The sequence below is a fragment of the Pongo pygmaeus genome, chromosome 15 (assembly GCF_028885625.2).
Source record: "Pongo pygmaeus isolate AG05252 chromosome 15, NHGRI_mPonPyg2-v2.0_pri, whole genome shotgun sequence".
NCBI lineage: Eukaryota > Metazoa > Chordata > Mammalia > Primates > Hominidae > Pongo > Pongo pygmaeus.
The window spans coordinates 64,458,073-64,478,961 of record NC_072388.2 but is presented as its reverse complement, the minus strand read 5'-3'; the positions used below and the strand labels follow the sequence as shown (position 1 = coordinate 64,478,961).

Below are 20,889 nucleotides of genomic sequence, written 5' to 3'. Positions count from 1 at the left end.
AAATTATTTTTCTGGGGTTTGGTATTTGTCAGCTTTATACAATTGTAACTTGTTAGGAGTTCTTTTTTCATCCTGGAGTCAATCCTCACTATTCACAGATTCCATGTGAATTTACCTACTAAAATTTATTTGTAACACCCAAATCAATACTTGTGGTGCTTTCATGGTCATTCATGGACACATGCAATGAAAATTTTGAGTACTCCAAGGCACATAATTTCAGCCAAGGTGGCTTTCTGCCCTCTTGTTTCCAATCTCTTACTATAAACAAATGTCCTTTCTGCAGTATATTTAGGGCTGTTTTTCCCATTTTTGTGTTTTTTCCAGTGATTTCACTGTTGAAAATAGCCCCCAAACATAGTAGTGAAGTGCTGTCCAGTGTTCCTAAGGGCAAGAAAGCTGTGTGTGCTTTACAGAGAAAGTACGTATGTTGGATAAGCTTTGTTCACATATGAGTTATCAATGTTAATGAATCAACAATACACATTAAATAAGGTTTCCTGAAATAGAAACACATATAAAACAAGGTTATATATGTTAATCAGTTGATGAAAATGTTGATCTCAAAGGAACCTAACTCTGTATTTCCCCTAGGAATAGTGGTTCACTATTGCTAATTCAGTATTAAAGAATATAACTGGCCTGGCGCGGTGGCTCACACCTGTAATCCCAGCACTTTGGGAGGCCGAGGCAGGCGGATTACGAGGTCAGGAGATCGAGACCATCCTGGCTGACATGGTGAAACCCCGTCTCTACTAAAAAATACAAAACAATTAGCTGGGCATGGTGGTGGGTGCCTGTAGACCCAGCTACTCGGGAGGTTGAGGCAGGAGAATGGCATGAACCCAGGAGGTGGTGGTGGGCGCCTGTAGTCCCAGTTAGTCGGGAGGCTGAGGCAGGAGAACGGTGTGAACCCTGGAGGCGGAGCTTGCAGTGAGCGGAGATCACACCACTACACTCCAGCCTGGGTGACAGAGCGAGACTCCGTCTCAAAAACAAAAAGAATATAACATGAATAATGACAGCCAATTGTAAACATTTAATATTTTGTATTCCTTTTCATAAAGACAGCACTAGAAGTTGAACAGGTTTCAGGTGAATCCCCCAAACCTGAATCTGCCTCTGCTCAAGAGCCTACGTATTCCCTTCATAGGCGTCTTGCTACTCCATAATTCTTGCTTCGCTGGAACTCATACCAGGATTATGGAAGAAGAACTTCCATCTTGAGACTTGGTAGTTACATCAGAACTTCCATTATTACTCTATTTCTATGTGGAAACCAGACCTGCTTTAAGATTTGGAAAATTGTTTCTAGAACTGTATTGTGACTTAGGTCAGAGTCGAACTACAGCGAAACCCGCCATTTCTTGAAAAAAATGAGGTGTATTTCTAGAAAGAGAAAATACTTTAGAAATAACTTTAAAACAAGTGCATATTGGGCTGATATACCTAAATTAAAGAAATTTGAATTTAAGTTCAACGTATATTCAAGAAAGTTAAAAGGATAAAACTTCTACTAGGTGTTGCTACTCTCAAGGATTAAATGAGTTAGGGAAAAGCATCTAGAATGGAATCTGTTTTTTTGGGGGGGGGTGTGTGTGTGTGTATTTTTTTTTAAAGACGGAGTCTCGCTCTGTTGCCCAGGCTGGAGTGCAGTGGCGCGATCTCTGCTCACTGCAAGCTCCGCCTCCCGGGTTCACACCATTCTCCTGCCTCAGCCTCCTGAGTAGCTGGGATTACAGGTGCCCGCCACCACGCCTGGCTAATTTTTTGTATTTTTATTAGAGACGGGGTTTCACCGTGTTAGCCAGGATGGTCTCTATCTCCTGACCTCGTGATCCGCCTGCCTCAGCCTCCCAAAGTGCTTGGATTACAGGCATGAGCCACCGCGCTGGGCCAGAATCTGTTAATTTTATTTCCAGGTCACAGATGTTAATGACCTAAATATGTATTCCTTTATATACCCTCAATAAGGAATGATGTTGTGAAAGTCTTTTATTATTGATAATTAAGAGAATTTGAATATATAAAAATATGTAAACTGAAAAATGTCAAAATGCTGGCAGTTCAGTGAGTGTACTCTCAGGAATTAAAAAAATTCCTTCATTACCATTAGGAATCTCAGAATATTTTAAAACTCTTGCTAAGAAAACCTAAAAGCTGAAATTTGGACTTTGGTAAGGATTTTAGTTTTAAATGAAGGAGGAATTAATTTGTGGCTTACTGTAAGTTATCCTAATAGTAAATTGTACTATTTAATTAAGATTAATGACTCAAAGAGACTACTGCCAACTAGAATCCATATTGGAAATGAAGAAGTAAGTGTATCTATTTGCAGATGACATGATACTTTATGTAGAAACTCTGATGAAATCTACAAAAAAGCACCAGGTGAGTTTGACAAAGTGGCAAGATGCAAGATCAATATACAAAAAATCAATTGTATTTCTATGTGCTAGCAACACTCAGACAAGTTGATTCTAAAATTTAAATGAAAATGCAAAGAACATATAATGAACAAAATTTCAAAAAAAGAACGATAAATCACACTACCCAGTTGTAACACTTACTACAAAGCCAGTAACCAAGACAGTGTGGTACTAACAGAAAGACAGACACACATGACACACATGTACGGTCAATTGATTTTTTTTTTTTTTTGAGATGGAGTTTCACTCTGTCACGCAAGCTGGAGTGCAGTGGCACCATCTTGGCTCACTGCAGCCTCCGCCTCCTGGGTTCAAGGGATTCTCCTGCCTCAGCCTCCCAAGTAGCTGGGATTATAGGTGTGCGCCACCACGCCTGGCTAATTTTTGTATTTTTAGTAGAGACGGAGTTTTACCATGTTGGCCAGGCTGGTCTCAAACTCTTGGCCTCAAGTGATCCACCCACCTCAGACTCCCAAAATGCTGGGATTACAGGCATGAGGCCACTGCGCCCGGCAGTCAATTGATTTTTGATAAAAGTTCTAAAGCAATTAACAGGAAAGACATAATCTTTGAAAAAATGATTCTAGACCAATTGAATAGCTATATGCAAGAAAATGAACCTCAACTCTTGGTTTACGTGATTCCTTAAAATGGATCATAGACTTAAATGTAAAAGCTAAAATTATACAATTCCTAGAAGAAACCAGAAAAAAATTCTAGTCACCTTAGGCTTCACAAAAATTTCATAAATACAAAATACAAAAGCATAAATTTAAAAATTTAATAAACTGGACTTTGTCAAAATTAAAAACTTTTGCCTTTCAAAAGACACTGTTAAGAAAATTAAAAGGCAAGCTGCAAACTAGAATTTCCAAACAAAAATTTCCAAAACACACATCAGACAAAGGACTCATATCTAGAATATATATAAAGAACCTTAACTCAATAAGAAGAAAGCAAACACATCCCAATTAAAAAATAGGCAGAAGATTTAAGCAGATATTTCACCAAAGATGATATGCAGATGAAAATATGCATATGAAAAGATATTCGACAATACTTACAGGAAAATGAAAAAAAAAAACAACCACATACACACAAAAAAAAAACCATGACATACCCCTACATATACACTAGAATAGCTAAAATTTAAAAGATAACCATACCAAGTGTTAGTTAGGGTGTATGAGAACTAAAACTCTCAAACACTGCTGGTTGAAAATATAAAATGGTACAATCACTTTTGTAAACAGTTCAAACAGTTTCTTAAAAAGTTAAACCTACACTGTTATATGACCTAGCCATTCCACTTCTAGGTATTTACCCAAGAAAAATGGAAGTATATGCCACAGAAAGGCTTGTACACAAATATTCACAACAGTTTATTTATAACAGCTCCAAAGTGGAAACAACCAAGTGTTCATCAACAGGCAAATAAATAAATTTTGGCATAACCATATAATAGAATACCAGTCAGTAATTAAGAATAACAAATTATTAATACATACAACATAGATGAATGTCAAAATAATTACACTGAGTAAAAGAAGCCAGACAAAATAGTATGTACTGTATGTCTCCATTTATATACAATTCTACGAAACACAAACCAATCTATAATGATAGAAAGCAGATCTGTGTTAAACCTGTGGATGAAGGTGGGGAGTGGTGGAGGAAACACAAACGGACATGAGCACACTTCAGAGTGTTAAATAAGTTCACTATCTCAATTGTGGTGATGGTTTCATGGGTGTATGTATATGTCAAAACTTAACAAATTGTATACTCTAAATATGTGCAGTTTATTATATGTCAACTATATCTCAATAAGGCTGTAAAAGAAAAAAAGAAAAAGAAACTACTGCCAAACAATAAAGAGATTACCCTTGAGTTTAAGTCATCAGTAAGCCTTCATATTTGTGTTAAACATCTGGTTCTATTTTTCTTTTGTTTTAAATGCCTTTCTATAGTCAATTCAGGTTAGGTTTTTAATTTATTCATACAAAAATATTTATGGAGTATTTATAATTATGCTAGGCACTGTTCCAGGCTCTGGAGTATAGCACAGAATCAAAGGTACCATAATACATCGGTTCTCTTAGTGTTACACTGATAATGCATTTACTCATTAACTCATTTATTTATATACATTCTATGTTAATACTCTCTAATGCAGCACTTTGTCTTGGGGGAAATTCTTTAAAGCTAAATGAAGTATTATGTTAGAGAACACAGATATGATGTTATTCTTCCAAGTTCTTATCTTCAAATTAAATAAAATAATATGAGTAAATACTGTTGACAGAGTTCTACTTTTGTATGAAGGTCAATAAAGAGTTTAAGTTCACATTATCATTATTTAGGAAGGCATTAAGTAACAATTACATTAAAAATATGTTCCAAAAATATTGTGTATTTTGACCAAGAATGTTAAACACTTAAGAGAAATAGAAGCTGTTAGCTGAAGAAATTCAACCAAGTAATGATTTAAAAAATCAATATGATAACTATAATTTTATAAAACTGGCTCTAGTATTTACCATCTGCTTTTTCACTTGAGATGACATGTAGCATTTTTTTTTTCTTTTCTTCTTAGATCCATTGGTTTGGTCCTTTTACTTTTCTTCATCTTAATTTTGCTTTTAGTTTTTGCATTCTTCTAAGTTATTCTACCATCATTTGCTTGTATTTATTTCTTTATTGCTTTATTTCTTTATTTCAAGTCAAGCCACACTAATTTTTCTTCTGACCATTTACTTCTCTCATTTTTCCATTCCAGGAAGAAAAAGTATATGCAGAGCTTACAATCAAATTGCTCCTGTGATGATTGATAATCACTTTTTAAATGGCACATTAAAATGTATTTGGCAGTTAGGGAAACTTGATCAACAACTGGTTATTTCATGATTTTAAACAATGATTCTTAATTTACTTAGGTGTAAAACAGAATGTAGTTATGTTTTGAAAAACTATCTTTTAGAAATTCATACTGAAATAAATACAAATGAAATTATAAAATGTCTGGAATTTGCTTCAAAACGAACCTAGAAATGGTAAGTAGCACTGGTAGTAGAGATGAAACAAAACTGATCATAAAGCTGGGTGATGAGGACAAAAGGGTCCACCAGCTCTTATTTTTACATATGTTAAAGTTTTCCATAATAAAAGTTTTCTAAAAAGGAATGATGAAGGAGCCCATAGGAAAACTTAGTGTACCACAGATACGGGAAATAGTAGAAAGATTCAAAAAAAGGATCAGAAATATAACTATCAAAACAAAGAATTGTAGGGAAGTTTCAAAAGTGTGTGTGTGTGTGTGTGTGTGTGTGTGTGTGGATTTGAAGACAATCCACTAATACTCTCAGGAAGTTTAAGTTACTAGACTTTAAACTTCCTAAGGGCAGACACCATGTCTATTTGATTTATGACTATATAACCAGCAATGTACCTAATGCCCAGTACATCCAAATACTTAAGGAATGAATGCACCAATGAACTATTCAATTGGACCTATGCTCCCACAAGCAAGAGCTCTGTAAAATCTGTAAGAATTCAAGATAAAGTTGTTTTTAATAATGCTTAGAAAACTTCCTTCAATAAATTTTCTTCTTTACTTCCTATCACCAGCCTATGTCCTTAGTCAACTTCCAGTACAGCAATCCCCTCTGTTACTTCATGAAATCTACCCATGCCACTATATCCACTACCACTTCTTGTTCTGTCCTTAGCCAAGTTGTTCATTTTTTTTTTTTTTTATCTTGGAAAAGGTATTTTCTTTCTCAGTATACTCTTAGGTTTTACTTCTGAGAAACTGCCTGCTTTTTCCTAGATGGTCTCCTCTTAAACTAAAAATTTCTTTCAAATAGGGAAAAGCTCTGAAGGTTTCTGCCCACCCCAGTTGTATTAAATATTTAGCAAATATTTTAATGTAGTTAAGCTGACAACTTTTTCTAATGAGTTACAGATATTACCGCTTCTGGCTTTATTTTGGTTAGGCAGAAATACAAATGCAATCTGAATTACTTGGTAGAACACAATTCACAACTCTAAGAATATGTGATAAATAATTTGATCTCAGAGTCAGTATACAAGCACATAAATAATGTCTATAGTTATATTCTAGCTTTAAATCTATCTTAACAAATTAGTCCTGTCAAAGAAAAATGAGATCAGGCAAATCCTGTGTTGGAGTGAGCGGTTCCATAAGCTGAAATGTATGCTTAACAGCCTCAATAATGTATCCCCAGCATTAACATTCTCCTTATTCCAAAGGATCATATACTGTCACTGGAGAAGTTTTCTATTTCTCCAATAAAACTTATTTTTGAATGGAAAAAAAATCCCTATCCTCATTTAAAAAGTGAAATAGTTGTTTTCCATTTTCACATCTTTTTTCCTCTCTCTCTCTCAAAAAAAAAAAAAAGAAAAAGAATCTATCAATTTCCAGTAAAAGTCCTATTCAAAACATAAACCAAAGCAAGCAAAACACGGGAGCAAACCAAAAAAATGTTTTTGGCCGGACACAGTGGCTCACGCCTATGATTCCAACACTTTGGGAAGCCGAGGCAGGAGGACTGCTTGAGCTCAGGAGTTTGAGACCAGCCTGGGCAACACAGTGAGAGAGGAGGCAGTTAGGGGCTGGTTAGGCAGATAGAGACGGAGGGTCTTGGGAGAAGGACAATGTTCACAGGAACAACTGTAGGACAGCACCTACACTGCTTCTGCAGCTAACAGGAAGAAATGTGGTTAAGAACTTCCCCTTGTGCCAGGGTGTTGCTCAGAAACGACTGTCCCAACTTAGGCGCAGGTGCAATAAATCAACCTAAATGTTGTTAACTTGCCCAAGCTCATTACGTCATTAACATGACATTAACATTGTGGTTTTAGCACCTGTGGGTTTGGTTTAGGCTCTCATGAGTAATACCAAGATGGAGTCACTCTGGCCAACTCCAAGCGTGGGCAGGTGCAACACCCCTAGGAGGGAGCTTTACCTCTCCTATTTGGGCAAAATCCACAGACGACCTCCCGGCCTCTGCCACACAAAAGACCCAGAAGTAAGTCCCGTTTCTGTCAACCTGCTTTCAGGGCCCCTCTCTTTGCTGAGAGCTTTCCTTTTGCTTAAGAAATCCTACTCTACTCACTCTCTGGTGTCCAAACGCCTTATTCTTCTTGGTTGTGGAACAAGAACTCAGACCTAGCTGAACTAGGGACTAAACAGACTGCAACAATAGGGAGATCCCATCTCCACAAAATAAATAAATAAATATAAATAAATCTTTACTGTTATTTCTTTTTACATACTTTATTCACCTGAAATGGGCTTAATTTTGCTTAAAATATCCACTTTGGGGCTATGCAGAAAACAAAATCCATTTTCGTATACCAGAAGACAGATAATTTCAAGTTAAACTGGGAGACATCCTTCCGCAGAGGCTATTTGCTCTAACTAGCAGCACTTTACATGAGAACTGCCAACTTCCAACTGCTCCAAACAAGTTAAAAAACTAAGGCTTGAAGTATACAGATCTCACTCATCGTGCCTGTTTAACATGAGCTAATCAGAAATCACAACATAAATTTTCTAAAGATAATCTCTTCCACATAAAATCACCCAAAAGTCTAGGAAAATGACTTACATTACGGTAAAATGTGGACTCATAATGAATATATATCAGCAACGTGCAGTTTTAAAAACGGACTTCATCAGAGACTACAGAAATAGAAACAATAGCATTTTCTCAATGTTATGATTTATATAACACAAGAGTAAGACCAGGACAAAATGGCATTTAATACTACCCAATATTATATGTTCGCTTTGCGGGAAAAAACTTTTGAGATAAACATATACAGTAAAAGACTAAAGCCCTTAGGAGATTTGCTTGATCCATTCTATTTGAGCCTAATAGCATACTTGTCTATTAGGGTTGTCTTCAATCCGATTATTATAATCTTTTAATCAGTTTAATCTTTGTAAACCATGCCATACTGCCTTCAACTCTAAAGAGAAAATGATTTTGACAACCATGAACTTTGTCCCACTAAACTCTAGTTGCCCAAAGTGCCTTTTCAATTTTCCATTATGTCCTGTGAAATTGCTCCTCTCAAGTAAAACCAATATATAGGTTAATAAAATTGAGACCAAACTTCTTGTCACAACTGGGCTATATATGACTGTAAACTAGAAATCAACTCCAATTGGAACCTTTAAAACCATGCAAACACATGGAAATTAAATCACCTGCTCCTGAATGATCACTGGGTCAAAAACAAAATCAACATGGAAATTTAAAAATTCTTTGAACTGAATGACAGTAACGACAAATCCTATCATAACCTCTGGGATACGGCAAAGGTGGTGCTAAGAGGAAAGTTCATAGCCCTAAACGCCTACATCACAAAGACTGAAAGAGCACAAACTGACATTCTAAGGTCACACCTCAAGGAACTAGAGAAACAAGACAAACCAAACCCCAAACCCAGCAGAAGAAAGGAAATAACCAAAATCAGGGCAAAACTAAATGAAATTGAAACAAACAAAAATACAAAAGATAAATGAAACAAAAAGCAGGTTCTTTGAACAGTTAAATAAAATTGATAGATCATTGGCAACATTAGCCATGAAAAGAAGAGAAAAAATCCAAATAAGCTCAATAAGAAACGAAATAGGAGATATTACAACTGACACCACAGAAATACAAAAGATCATTCAAGGCTACTATGAGCACCTTTATGCATATAAACTAGAAAACCTAGAGGAGATGGATAAATTCCTGGAAAAATACAACCCTCCTAGCTTAAATCAGGAAGAATTAGATATCCTGAACACAACAATAACAAGCAGCGAGACTGAAATGGTAATTAAAAAGTTACCAACAACAAAAAAAGTCCAGGACCAAATGGATTCACAGCTGAATTCTACCAGACATTCAAAGGAAGAATTGGGACCAATCCTTTCGATACTAGTCCACAAGACAGAGAAAGAGGGAACCCTCCCTAATTCATTCTATGAAGCCAGCATCACCCTAATACCAAAACCAGGAAAGGACATAACTGAAAAAGAAAACTACAGACTGGTATCTCTGATGAAAATAGACACTAAAATCCTTAACAAAATACTAGCTAGCCGAATCCAATAACATATCAAAAAGATAATCCACCATGTTCAAGTGGGTTTCATACCAGGGATGCAGGGATGGTTTAACATACGCAAGTCAATAAATGTCATACACCACATAAAAAGAATTGAAAACAAAAATTGCATGACCATTTCAATAGATGCAGAAAAAGCATTCAACAAAATCCAGCATTGCTCTATGACTAAAATTCTCAGCAAAATTGGCATACAAGGGACATATCTCAATGTAATAAAAGCTATGACAAACCCACAGCCAACATAATACTAAATGGGGAAAAGTTGAAAGCATTCCCTCTGAGAATTAGAATAAGACAAGGATGCCCACTCTCACCACTCCTCTTTGGCACAGTACTGGAAGTCCTAGCCAGAGCAATCAGACAAGAGAAAGAAATAAAGGGCATCCAAATCAGTAAAGAGGAAGTCAAACCGTCACTGTTTGCTGACGATATGATCGTTTACCTCGAAAACCGTAAAGAGTCTTCCAAAAAGCTGCTAGAACTGATGAAGAATTCAGTAAAGTTTACGGAAACAACATTAACATACACAAATCAGTAGCTCTTTTTTATACACCAACAGCGACCAAGCAGAGACTTAATTCAAGAACTCAACCCTTTTATCATAGCCGCAAAAAATAAAAATAAAATAAAATACTTAGGAATACACCTAACCAAGGAGGCAAAAGACCTCTACAAGGAGAACTACAAAATAGTGTTGAAAGAAATCACAGATGACAGAAACAAATGGAAACGCATCCCATGTTCATGGATGGGTAGAATCAATATTGTGAAAATGACCATACTGCCAAATGCAATCTACAAATTCAACACAATCCCCATCAAAATACCACCATCATTCTTCACAGAATTAGAAAAAACAATTCTAAAATTCATATGGAACCAAAAAAGAGTCTGCATAGCCAAAGCAAGACTAAGCAAAAAGAATAACTCTGGAGGCATCACACTACCTGATTTCAAACTATACTATAAAGCCATTGTCACCAAAATGCATGGTACTGGTATAAAAATAGGCACATAGACCAATGCAACAGAATAGAGAACACAGAAATTTATTTACAGCCAAAAACTTACAGCCAACTGATCTTCAACAAAGCAAACAAGTGGGGAAAGGACACCCTTTTCAACAAATGGTGCTGGGATAATTGGCTAGCCACATGTAGGAGAATGAAACTGGATCCTCATCTCTCACCTTATACAAAAATCAACTCAAGATGGAATAAGGACTTAAATCTAAGACCTGAAACTATATAAATTCTAGAAGATAACATTGGAAGAACCCTTCTAGACACTGGCATAGCCAAGGATTTCATAATCAAGAACCCAAAAGCAAATGCAATAAAAACAAAGATAAATAGCTCAGACGTAATTAAACTGAAGAGCTTTTGCACAGCAAAACGAACAGTCAGCAGAGTAAACACACAACCCACAGAGCAGGAGAAAATCTTTGCAAAGTTTGCATCTGACAAAGGACTAATACACAGAATCTACAAAGAACTCAAACCAGTAAGAAAAAAAATCCCACCAAAAAGTGGACTAAGGCTATGAATAGACAATTCTCAAAAGAAGATATACAAATGGCCAACAAACATGAAAAAATGCTCAACATCGCTAATGATCAGGGAAACGTAAATCAAAACCACAGTGCAATACCACCTTACTCCTGCAAGAATGGCTATTATCAAAAAATCAAAAAATGGTAGATGTTTGGCCTGGATGCGGTGATCAGGGAACACTTCTACACTGCTGGTGGGAATGTAACTAGTACAGCCACTAGGGAAAACAGTGTGGAGATTCTTAAAGAACTAAAAGTAGAACTACCATTTGATCCAGCAATCCCACTACTGGGTATCTACCCAGTAAAAGGAGTCATTACATGAAAAAGATACTTACTTGCACACGCATGTTTATAACAGCACAGTTCGCAATTGCAAACTTGTGGAACCAACCCAAATGCCCGTCAATCAATGAAAGAGTGAATAAAGAAATTGTGGCATATGTATATGTATGTGTATACGTATATGCATACGCAGAGTGGAATACTATTTGGCCATAAAAAGGAATGAATTAACGGCATTTGCAGTGACTTGGATGAGACTGGAGACTATTATTCTAAGTGAAGTAACTCAGGAATAGAAAACCAAATACCATATGTTCTCACTGATATGTGGGAGCTAAGCTAATGAGGACACAAAGGCATAAGAATGATACAATGGACTTTGGGGACTTGGAGGGACGGGTGGGAGGGGAGCGAGCGATGAAAGACTACAAATAGGGTGCAGTGTATACTGCTCAGGTGATGGGCGCACAGAAATCTCACAAAGCACCACTAAAGAACGTGTAATCAAATACCACCTGTACCCCAATAACCTACGAAAAAAAGAAAAATATTTTTCCAAAGCACTTTTTTTCTACTGAGATTGTCCCCATCTCCTTGAAAATTTAAAAAAAAAAAATCACCTTTTCCTCCCAATGGGGGGAAAAAGGAAAAGCATGAAAGTAAAGTTAAATAGCAATATCTGAAACTGAAGGTAAGGTCCAAGTGCTAGGTTTCGCTATAGTTTAAAAGATTTAAAAAGCCAATGTAGCTTTAAATTATTAGCATGATTTGCAAATGAAATTCTCTAATACAGAACCACAAAAATCAGCATATAGAGGATCAAATTAGCACTACAGGTGAAAGCACTTGGCCACCTACAAACCAAGAGGGAAAAAAAAAAAAGAAACTAAAACAGGTGGCAGGTACTTGTTACAGTTTAGGTAGCTGAACTATCACTAGATCATAGTTTAGAACTATCACCAGATATAGCTGGTGAAAATTTAATGAATATGAGGAAATGGAGGAAGCTCAGAAACCACAGTTATTTCCATTTTAAATAAGGATGATGGTTCTGCACCACCAGCTGTTTATAGTTCACTGAGTGAGGTTCTAGTTGATAGGAGATAATTACCTCTTCCCTACAGGAGGTGAAGTGTTTCTCATTCTGCAGACACCTCTGATGAATGGCCATGTGGGTATGAGACCAAGATAGCGTGCCAAGATCAGTTTGGTTTTTAATTATCTCTTTAAACACTTGATTTTCTATTTTTTTTCTATTTAAGTGTAGAAAAATGTGCACCTTAAAATATACAGAACCATATCACTGGCTGTCATTTTGCTTTTATACAATACTTTATTTACAGGGTAACTAGAGCGTACACAGTATGCCATCTACAGCATTAGAAAAGGATGAGGGTGGAGGATGTTCCATGGTCATTTCAACTTCAAACATTTTGAGATTTGAAGATTCTACTGATTCGTTGTTTTCCCCTGAAAACTATTCTGTCTCTCAGCACCTTATCAGATAATGATGTTCCCATTATTCCAGCCGTTTCAGTTCTTTCATCTACTTGGAAAGGCCTATCAATTTTATCTTCCCAATCTCTCTCAAATTTGTCTCTTCATTTCCAAAGCAAACTGCCACATACCTTAATACCTCTTACCTGCACTATGGTCCTCTTATCTTAAATGGTCTCCCTGCTTCTAGTCTCTTCAAATAATCAAGTTCAACTAAAATACTACTTTCAGATTAATATCACTTAAGTACCACTCTCATCATACCACTTTTGTATGTAAAACCTTTCAAAAGCAGGTTGTGACTCCAAAATAGAAAAATACTTATGGCATATTAAGCAGAAAAACAAAAACAAAAATAAATTATTTTCTTACAAATATGTAAGACGGTGTGTACATATTAATAAGAACTAGAAAAGAACACAAAAAACTAAGAGAAATTAATTTTAAAGGGGCTGAGACTTGATGTTTACCAATACTTTCTATTTGTTATAATAACATTTATAAAACAAATAAGTAAAATCTTTCGGTGACCACTTACTGCCTATGTACCATAAAACTTAACCTCTGTAATCTGTTTCCAAGTCTATCTTTCCAAATTATTTTCCATCCCTCCTTTCACACAACCTAAAATTCCAGACAAACTGAACTCCCACACTTATCATATGAGTTCCTGTACTGTTCTTTCCCAGTTACGAGCCACTGCTTACCTGATAACCTCCAGCTGGTACATTCTTTTCCTTCATTTCTGTGTGTCCAAATCCTATTTAACTATCTTTTACAGTTTAGTTCAAACAATACATTATCTACAAGACTATCCCTGATGTCTCCTTACTCAAAACTCCAATAAGCATTTCATCTATTTCTCTCCTATAAAATATAAGATGTTATATTTGTATTGTATTGTGTGTGTGTGTACGTGTGTAAGAAGCAGCTCCCTTTAGAACAGGGTCTTTGTTTTAGCCATCTTTGTATTCCACTCAAGGCATAACATAGTGTCTTTCTGAATAAATATGTAAAATGTGTGAGTATTGATTTTCAAGAGCCAGGAAGACTAAAAACAACTGAAATTATTACTCTTAGTTATATTATGATCCTTCTTTTTTTCACTCAAATTTATTCTTAACCCAACCTTCTTACCTGAAGATATGTTATTCTCCGCTGAACCAGTTCTGTCAGATCTTTGGCCTCTTTTTCCCGCCAATCACCTGCTCCATCTGTCTGACTGAGGTAGTATAGATCCGTCATTATAGACCTGTTAAAACAAACAACAGTGGAGGTCTAACTTATTTGTACTGCTTCACTGGATTACACAAAGTCTTAAAAAGAATGCCAGATTCCTCATAAAGACTGATGCTCACATTGATGCTGGTACTCATCTTTTATTTTCTATCAAGGTTGTGCAATTCAAAAATTAGTCTCTTAAAATCCAACATTCATTCCTATAGTAAATTTTCACTGTTGAGAAAATATACTTTTTTTGTTCAAGATAGTCAGCTGCACTTGTTTCTCAACATAGGCAAAGCACTACAAAGATCTGGAGGAAAGTGAATACACAAAGCAAACAAATGAGTAAATTAACATAGAGAAAGAAGTTGATGTTAGTATTTGTTAGTACCTCTTGGTTCTCTCTACTATCATTTCATGCCCCCTTTTAATTTTTCTCTTCATATTTAAACACTCTGAGTGACTGGAAAAAGATCAGAGGAAAGTTTTTACACAACTCTTAACAGTATAAACCAAGGGTCAGCAAATTTTCTCATTAACAGGCCAGACAGTAAATATTTTAGTCTCTACAGATCTCTAAGATCCTTTGCCTTTGTAGCAGAAAGTTGCCATAGAGAATATGCAAATGAATAGGTGTGGCTGTGTTTGAATAAAACTTTATTTATAAAAACAGGCAATGAGCCAGATTTGGTCTCTGGGCCATAATTTGCTGAGTCCTGGTCTAAACTAATAAAATGATCGTTTAGCATCAGTAATTCCCATTCTGTGTAGCATCAGTAATTTCAATTACAACATGCCGGATTACCTGCAGAGTAAAGTAAAATCTCCAGTAAACTAAAAAGAGAAACTTTAGGGCTGCTAGAAATGGTTTTACTTATATTGCATTAAATAAAAATTATGACTTGCATTTAGCAAGAAAGAAAAGTAAAAAGCAAGAGTCTCTGTTTGTCTAACATCCCCTACAAATCCCCAGCAAATTTATAGCTAATTTCTAATTTTTCACATATCACCACCAGCACTTTTACCAACTGAGACACCATCTTCTCTCACCTGGATTACAACAGCCTCCTAACAACGTCTCCCTGCTTCCACCATTGCCTACATCTAAAGTCTATTCTCAATATATCAGCCAGATCCTGTTACAACATCAGGCAAATAATGTTACTACTTTGTTCTTAACATGAACTGGCTCCTCAGCTCACTCAGAGTCAAAGCCAAAATTACTACTTTGACCTAAAAGACCCCACCCAATATGGCTCACTTTTTTGATCTCATCTCCCACTACCATCCTCCTTGATTTCTCTATTTCAGTCACACTGGTCTTCTTGCTAACCCCTGACAGTGCCAGGTATATTCCTACTCCAGAGCTTTTCTATTTGATCCTCCCTGCCCTGGAATGCTCTTTTCTCAGATATCTATCCACATGGCTCACCTAAATGACCTTGAAATCTTTGCACAAATGTCACCATCTTCATAAGGTTTTCCCAGATTATCCCACTTAAAAATCCAACACTCCCTCCCATCACCCTCAACCCTTGGTTTTCCCTCTCCTCCTGTTTGAGCAGGCAGCTAGGCAGACATGAGAGGGCAGGAGAAGGCACCCCCTTAACCCCCAAGCAATGTCAGGCGACCATCAGGTGATGGTCAGGCAGTTGTTAAACTATCTCTCTAAAATAATTTAACTAGTCACAGCTGGTGCCAGGGAAAGGCAGTCTCCTAAACAGATAGAAAACAACTGAAGCTGGTCATCAGCCGCTTCCTGATAAGTTTTCAAGAGTTGTGTGAGCTGGCTCAAGCATGTGTACTAAGAGGCAAAATGGCAGACTTTAACTGTTATACGACCTTCCTCTAGGAACACTCAACTGGTAAGGGAAAAAAGCCTCAAATGAGCATGTGCACAACTTCGGTAAACACACTGCATATGCGATCCCTCCCAAGTGCTGGCAGGCCATTGCTCATGCAGACAGCCTGCCCCAAGGAAAAATCAGGTAAGAAGAAATGCAAACCCCGGAACCATAGCAATATACACAGGCCCAAGTCAATGGTCAGACAGCACACTTGACCGTCTCAAGTTGCCCGCTTGGCCCTCTTACAAGTGTACTTTACTTCCTTTCATTCCTGCTCTAAAACATTTTAATAAACTCTCATTCCTGTTCTAAAACTTGCCTCAATCTCTCACTCTGCCTTATGTTCCCCTGGCCAAATTCTTTCCTCCAAGGAGGCAAGAATCGAGCTGCTGCAGGCCCGTATGGATTCACTGCTGCTAACACTCCTTCCCTGCTTATTTTTTTTTGTTTTGTTTTCTAAGCAGTTATCATTTTCCAATATACAATATTACTTACTTCTTATCTTTCTGCCCTACTAGAATTTAAGCTCCAAAAGAATGAACTTTTTTTTGGTTGCTTCTTTTTTTGTTTTTTTGTTATTTAAAATCAGCATGTGGAACAGTGCATATCACAGACAAAATATTCAATAAATATCTTTAGATGAATGAAAAAGTAGGAAAAGAAAAACCTTCAAGAGTTTATATAATGAGATAACGGTGATAATTTTTATCTTTTACAAATCCAGTTTGATGGTACACAGGTTTGGTGAATAATCCTTACCCAGGTGTAGCTCCAGCTTCATCCCTTCTCAACACTTTGCATTAACTCCTCTGTTCAAGGCATGCTTAAGATTATGGATTATTTGCTTATGCAAATTATAAAGTCAGAAATGTACTTATATTGTCAGAAAAATTACACATCTAGAAATCACTTACAATGATTGTATTAACTAAAAACATAAAGCATTAGCTGGAGATTCCAAAAAAGAACAACAACAATAAATAGGTACACCTATTCTAAGTGCTTTACATTATTTCATTTAATCTCACAATAATCTTACAAACTAGGTAAGAAATGGCAGGCATTGAGAGGTTAAATAATGTGCTTAAAGTCACAAACCTCAGAAATGTCAGAGTAGGAAATCAAACCCAAGCAATGAATTTTAAAGTCCAGGCTTCTAACTACTACACTAACAAATATCAAAGTAGGAGGTCCAGAGCACAATAATGTGTACTCTGCTCAATGTAAATATCCAAAAATCAGAAAGTCTGAATCAGAGGAGAGAGCTTTGGGAGCCAGACACCAATTTCTCAATTTTGGTTCTACCTCCTATTAATTTTGTGTCCTAGGAAAATTATTTTGACATCTCTGAGCCAAAATATCAAAATACCTTCTCTAAAGCTCTTTAAAAAATACACACAAAATAGTAATACATGTGGTAGCTGCTATTTTTTTTTTTTAATGCTAGAGGTCCTCAGAGAGTTGTTTCTGAGCTTTTACATTGTGTCTGAAGAGCACCTACTAATAATTCTACTACCAAGAGGAAGGAGCCATTAGATGTGGGTAACAGTAACATGTGGTATTGATAATCAATTATAAAAATGATCCAATATTGAGTTCCATATAACACCCTGAAGAAGGAGATTGATCAATGAGAAGGAATCACTTAAGAGATGCTCAAATATGCCCTCAACAACTGTGATTTGCCTAAGAGTATGTGACACAGTCTTAGTACTCTTTTATTCCTGATTCTTAACTAGATGCTAAACTATTTAGTAAAAATGCAATGGCAGCCCACAGGAAAGTCTTATTTACTATCACAGAAAGCCATTAGAAGTACACATGATTAACAGAGAATACGTGATAATAGCCCCTTTTGAATAAAGTGAAACTATTAATTCAATTAAAAATTAAAAATCTTAGCCACCATTTAGACTATTCATCCTAAATTAATAGTGGAACAACTTTGAACAATGCTTTGGAACAACAGTTCCATTTGTGAAGCACTTTAGACATTTGTTTCATGTGTCAACATTAATCACACACAGGACACTTTGCAGCTTATCTACTTCCATTTTCACCCTTTTTAAACGGGCAAGAGGCCAATATGTGATGCCTTGTCCATTTTCTTATTTGTTATTCTCAGCTAGGATTCAAAACATTTTCTTTTCATGAAAGAGACTTTGGCTGCAAAAACCAAACCTACAATGCAAGAAATTAACCTGAAGTCTTTAGACTAGGCAAAGTTTCAACTTTAAAGGTTTTTCAGATTATAAAACTGAGTCCTCTATGGACTATTATGTAGACTACAATATTTTTTTATAGTTACTGAGGGGGAAAGTCACTATCTGTATGAAATTGTGAGTTGCTCATTAAAACACAGAAGTCTTTAACTATAATAGGGCTAGAGGGCTCGGCTAAAACTTCATTTAAAACATATTCTCAGTTTCATAAGCCTCTTTCCCATCACCCTCATCACACTCATTATTCTTTATATTTCATAGGTCTCATCATAATAGAATGTGGTCATTTGTTTTTTCCTACCTATCAAATAGGAGTAATCACAAAACTTGTTGCAAGTCTCAACTTTACATTCATTCATTCATTCATTCATTCATTTGAGACAGAGTTTCACTCTTGTTGCCCAGGCTGAAGTGCAGTCACACAATCTCAGCTCACTGCAACCTCCAACTCCCAGGTTCAAGTGATTCTCCTGCCTCAGCCTCCCAAATAGCTGGGATTACAGGCATGCACCACCACGCCCAGCTCATTTTTTCTATTTATAGTATTGATAGGGTTTCACCATGTTGGTCAGGCTTGTCTTGAACTCCTGACCTCAGGTGACTGGCCTCCCAAAGTGCTAGGATTACAGGTGTGAGCCACTGCGCAGGCGCAAGTCTCAGTTTTAAATAACAGTATTGTTCTGGAGATGTCATACAATGGAATAACCAGTTTATCAGCAAATGTCTGTTGAAGTAAAAAAGGAAATTCAATATGCTCTTAGTTTTACATTAAATGTGTCACTACACACATGCACATGGGTGCACAACTGCACAGGAACAGATACAGAAACAAAAAACATTACATTTCATTGACAACCATCATATAGCCACAAGGAGGTAAAAACTGCATTAGGTCTAATTTAGAGAGAAGAGTCCCTTGAAATATTAAGCACTAGCATGGTTTATACTTTCTTGTCATAGGAATCAAGACATTCCTTTACCATTGTGAATGAAAGCTGATCTCTATTTTTTTTAATAAATTAGTTTATGTCAATGTTTTTACCAAGTTTACATCAGTACTAAGTCTTGGCAATTAATTATTCATATTCATCTGTCTCTACCTAGAAAGCAGAATAACCAAGCAACTAGAAGACCAAACATCAAAGAAAAAAAAAAAGAGTACACTAATTTTTTGTGATAATGCAGTTAGGGTATCAATATAAGTTACTGTAACTTCATGATCCACTAAAATTAAGCTTGTTTTTAAAATCTTTTGTTTCTTGGCCTCTCTGTTGGAGACCATGTAAGCAAGACAATTAAGTCCAGGATATAACCTTAAATTCAAACTAGTTCTTTACTGATTCAATTATGTTTGAAAGTTATCATCCTGCAGTATTTATTTTTTGGTCAAAGACAAGAAGATAATCAAATCAGCAAGGGAACCATGGTGACTCAAAACCATTCTGCAGAAGCTCTGGGTTTTCAGTAACTCTACCCTGAAACCAGATCTCCTAGAAGAGTCCCAGAAAGCAGGGAATCTGGCTGTTGTGGTTTTGACTATGAACATATCAAGAAATCTAGTAAGTGGGCATACTAAAGACCTTGTATGAGACCAGGTCAAGGTTTGGGAAATAACAAAGCTAGCAAGGTACCAGCAAAATAGTGCTGGCCATTTGAGGATACAATAAAGTTGCCTGAAGACACTGAGTAGAATATAATTTGTTGTTGTTGTTGTCATTGTTTTTTGTTTTTTGAGACAGAGTCTCGCTCTGTCACCCAGGCTGGAGTGCAGTGGCACGATCTCAGCTCACTGCAACCTCCACCTCCTGGGTTGAAGCAATTCTTCTGTGTTAGCTTCTCAAGTAGCTGGGATTACAGGCATGAGCTACATGCCTGACAAGCTTTTTCTGTACTTTTGTAGAGATGGGATTTCACCATGTTGGCCAGGTTGGTCTCAAACTCCCAGCTTCATGTGATCCACCCTCCTCGGTCTCCCAAAGTGCTAGGATAACAGGCATAAGCCACCGCGCCCGGCCGAGTAGAGTAGAATTTATGACTCTGAAAGCAAGCCACCTATGACAGGTATTAAAACCTCTATTTCAAAAATTGGTTATGTTTTATGTTCTTTGTATTTTCTGCTAATTTCTCTTTTTCTATTTTAATAGTCATAAAACTATTTTAAAAAAAGACTTCTAGTCTGCCTCTATGCCACCGAGGAACCAAACACAAAGAGGGCTTTTTGTTTACACCTGATTCAAAATGTTAAAGAGAGAAGTTTGGTCGGGCGTGATGGCTCATGCCTATAATCCCAGCATTTTGGGAAGCTAAGGTAGAAGGATCACTTGAGCACAGGAGTTCAAGACCGAGTTGGGCACCATGGCAAGTCCCCCTGTCTACAAAAAATAAAAAATCTAGCTGGGTGCAGGGACACACGCCCATAGTCCCAGCTACTCGGGAGGCTGAGGCAGGAGGATCACTTTAGCCCAGGTCGTTTTTGCACTACTGTGCTCCAGCCTGGGTGACAGAGAGAGACACTGCCTCAGGAAAAAAAAAAAAAAGAGAAATTCCCCCTAAGGGCCAGCACAGAGATGGAATCCAGGCAAGAAGGTGAAGGAATTAACACTTTTGGGGGTAAATGTGACGAAGATTTACTCTCAAAGTCAAATCCATGGGCAAATCTGCATCACGGGCAAGAAAAA

The 20,889-nt window shown here is 36.7% G+C and overlaps 1 protein-coding gene across 11 annotated transcripts in view; it reads right to left on the bottom strand.

The window, feature by feature from the left end:
• Positions 1 to 20,889, bottom strand: part of FUT8 (fucosyltransferase 8) — a 456,741-nt gene that overhangs the window by 94,119 nt on the left and 341,733 nt on the right. For all 11 annotated transcript variants that reach the window (XM_054449587.2, XM_054449583.2, XM_054449582.2 and 8 more), the window contains one exon: positions 14,056 to 14,170. In XM_054449587.2, the coding sequence (XP_054305562.1) occupies positions 14,056 to 14,170 (115 nt within the window). The remainder of the gene's footprint in view (positions 1 to 14,055; positions 14,171 to 20,889) is intronic.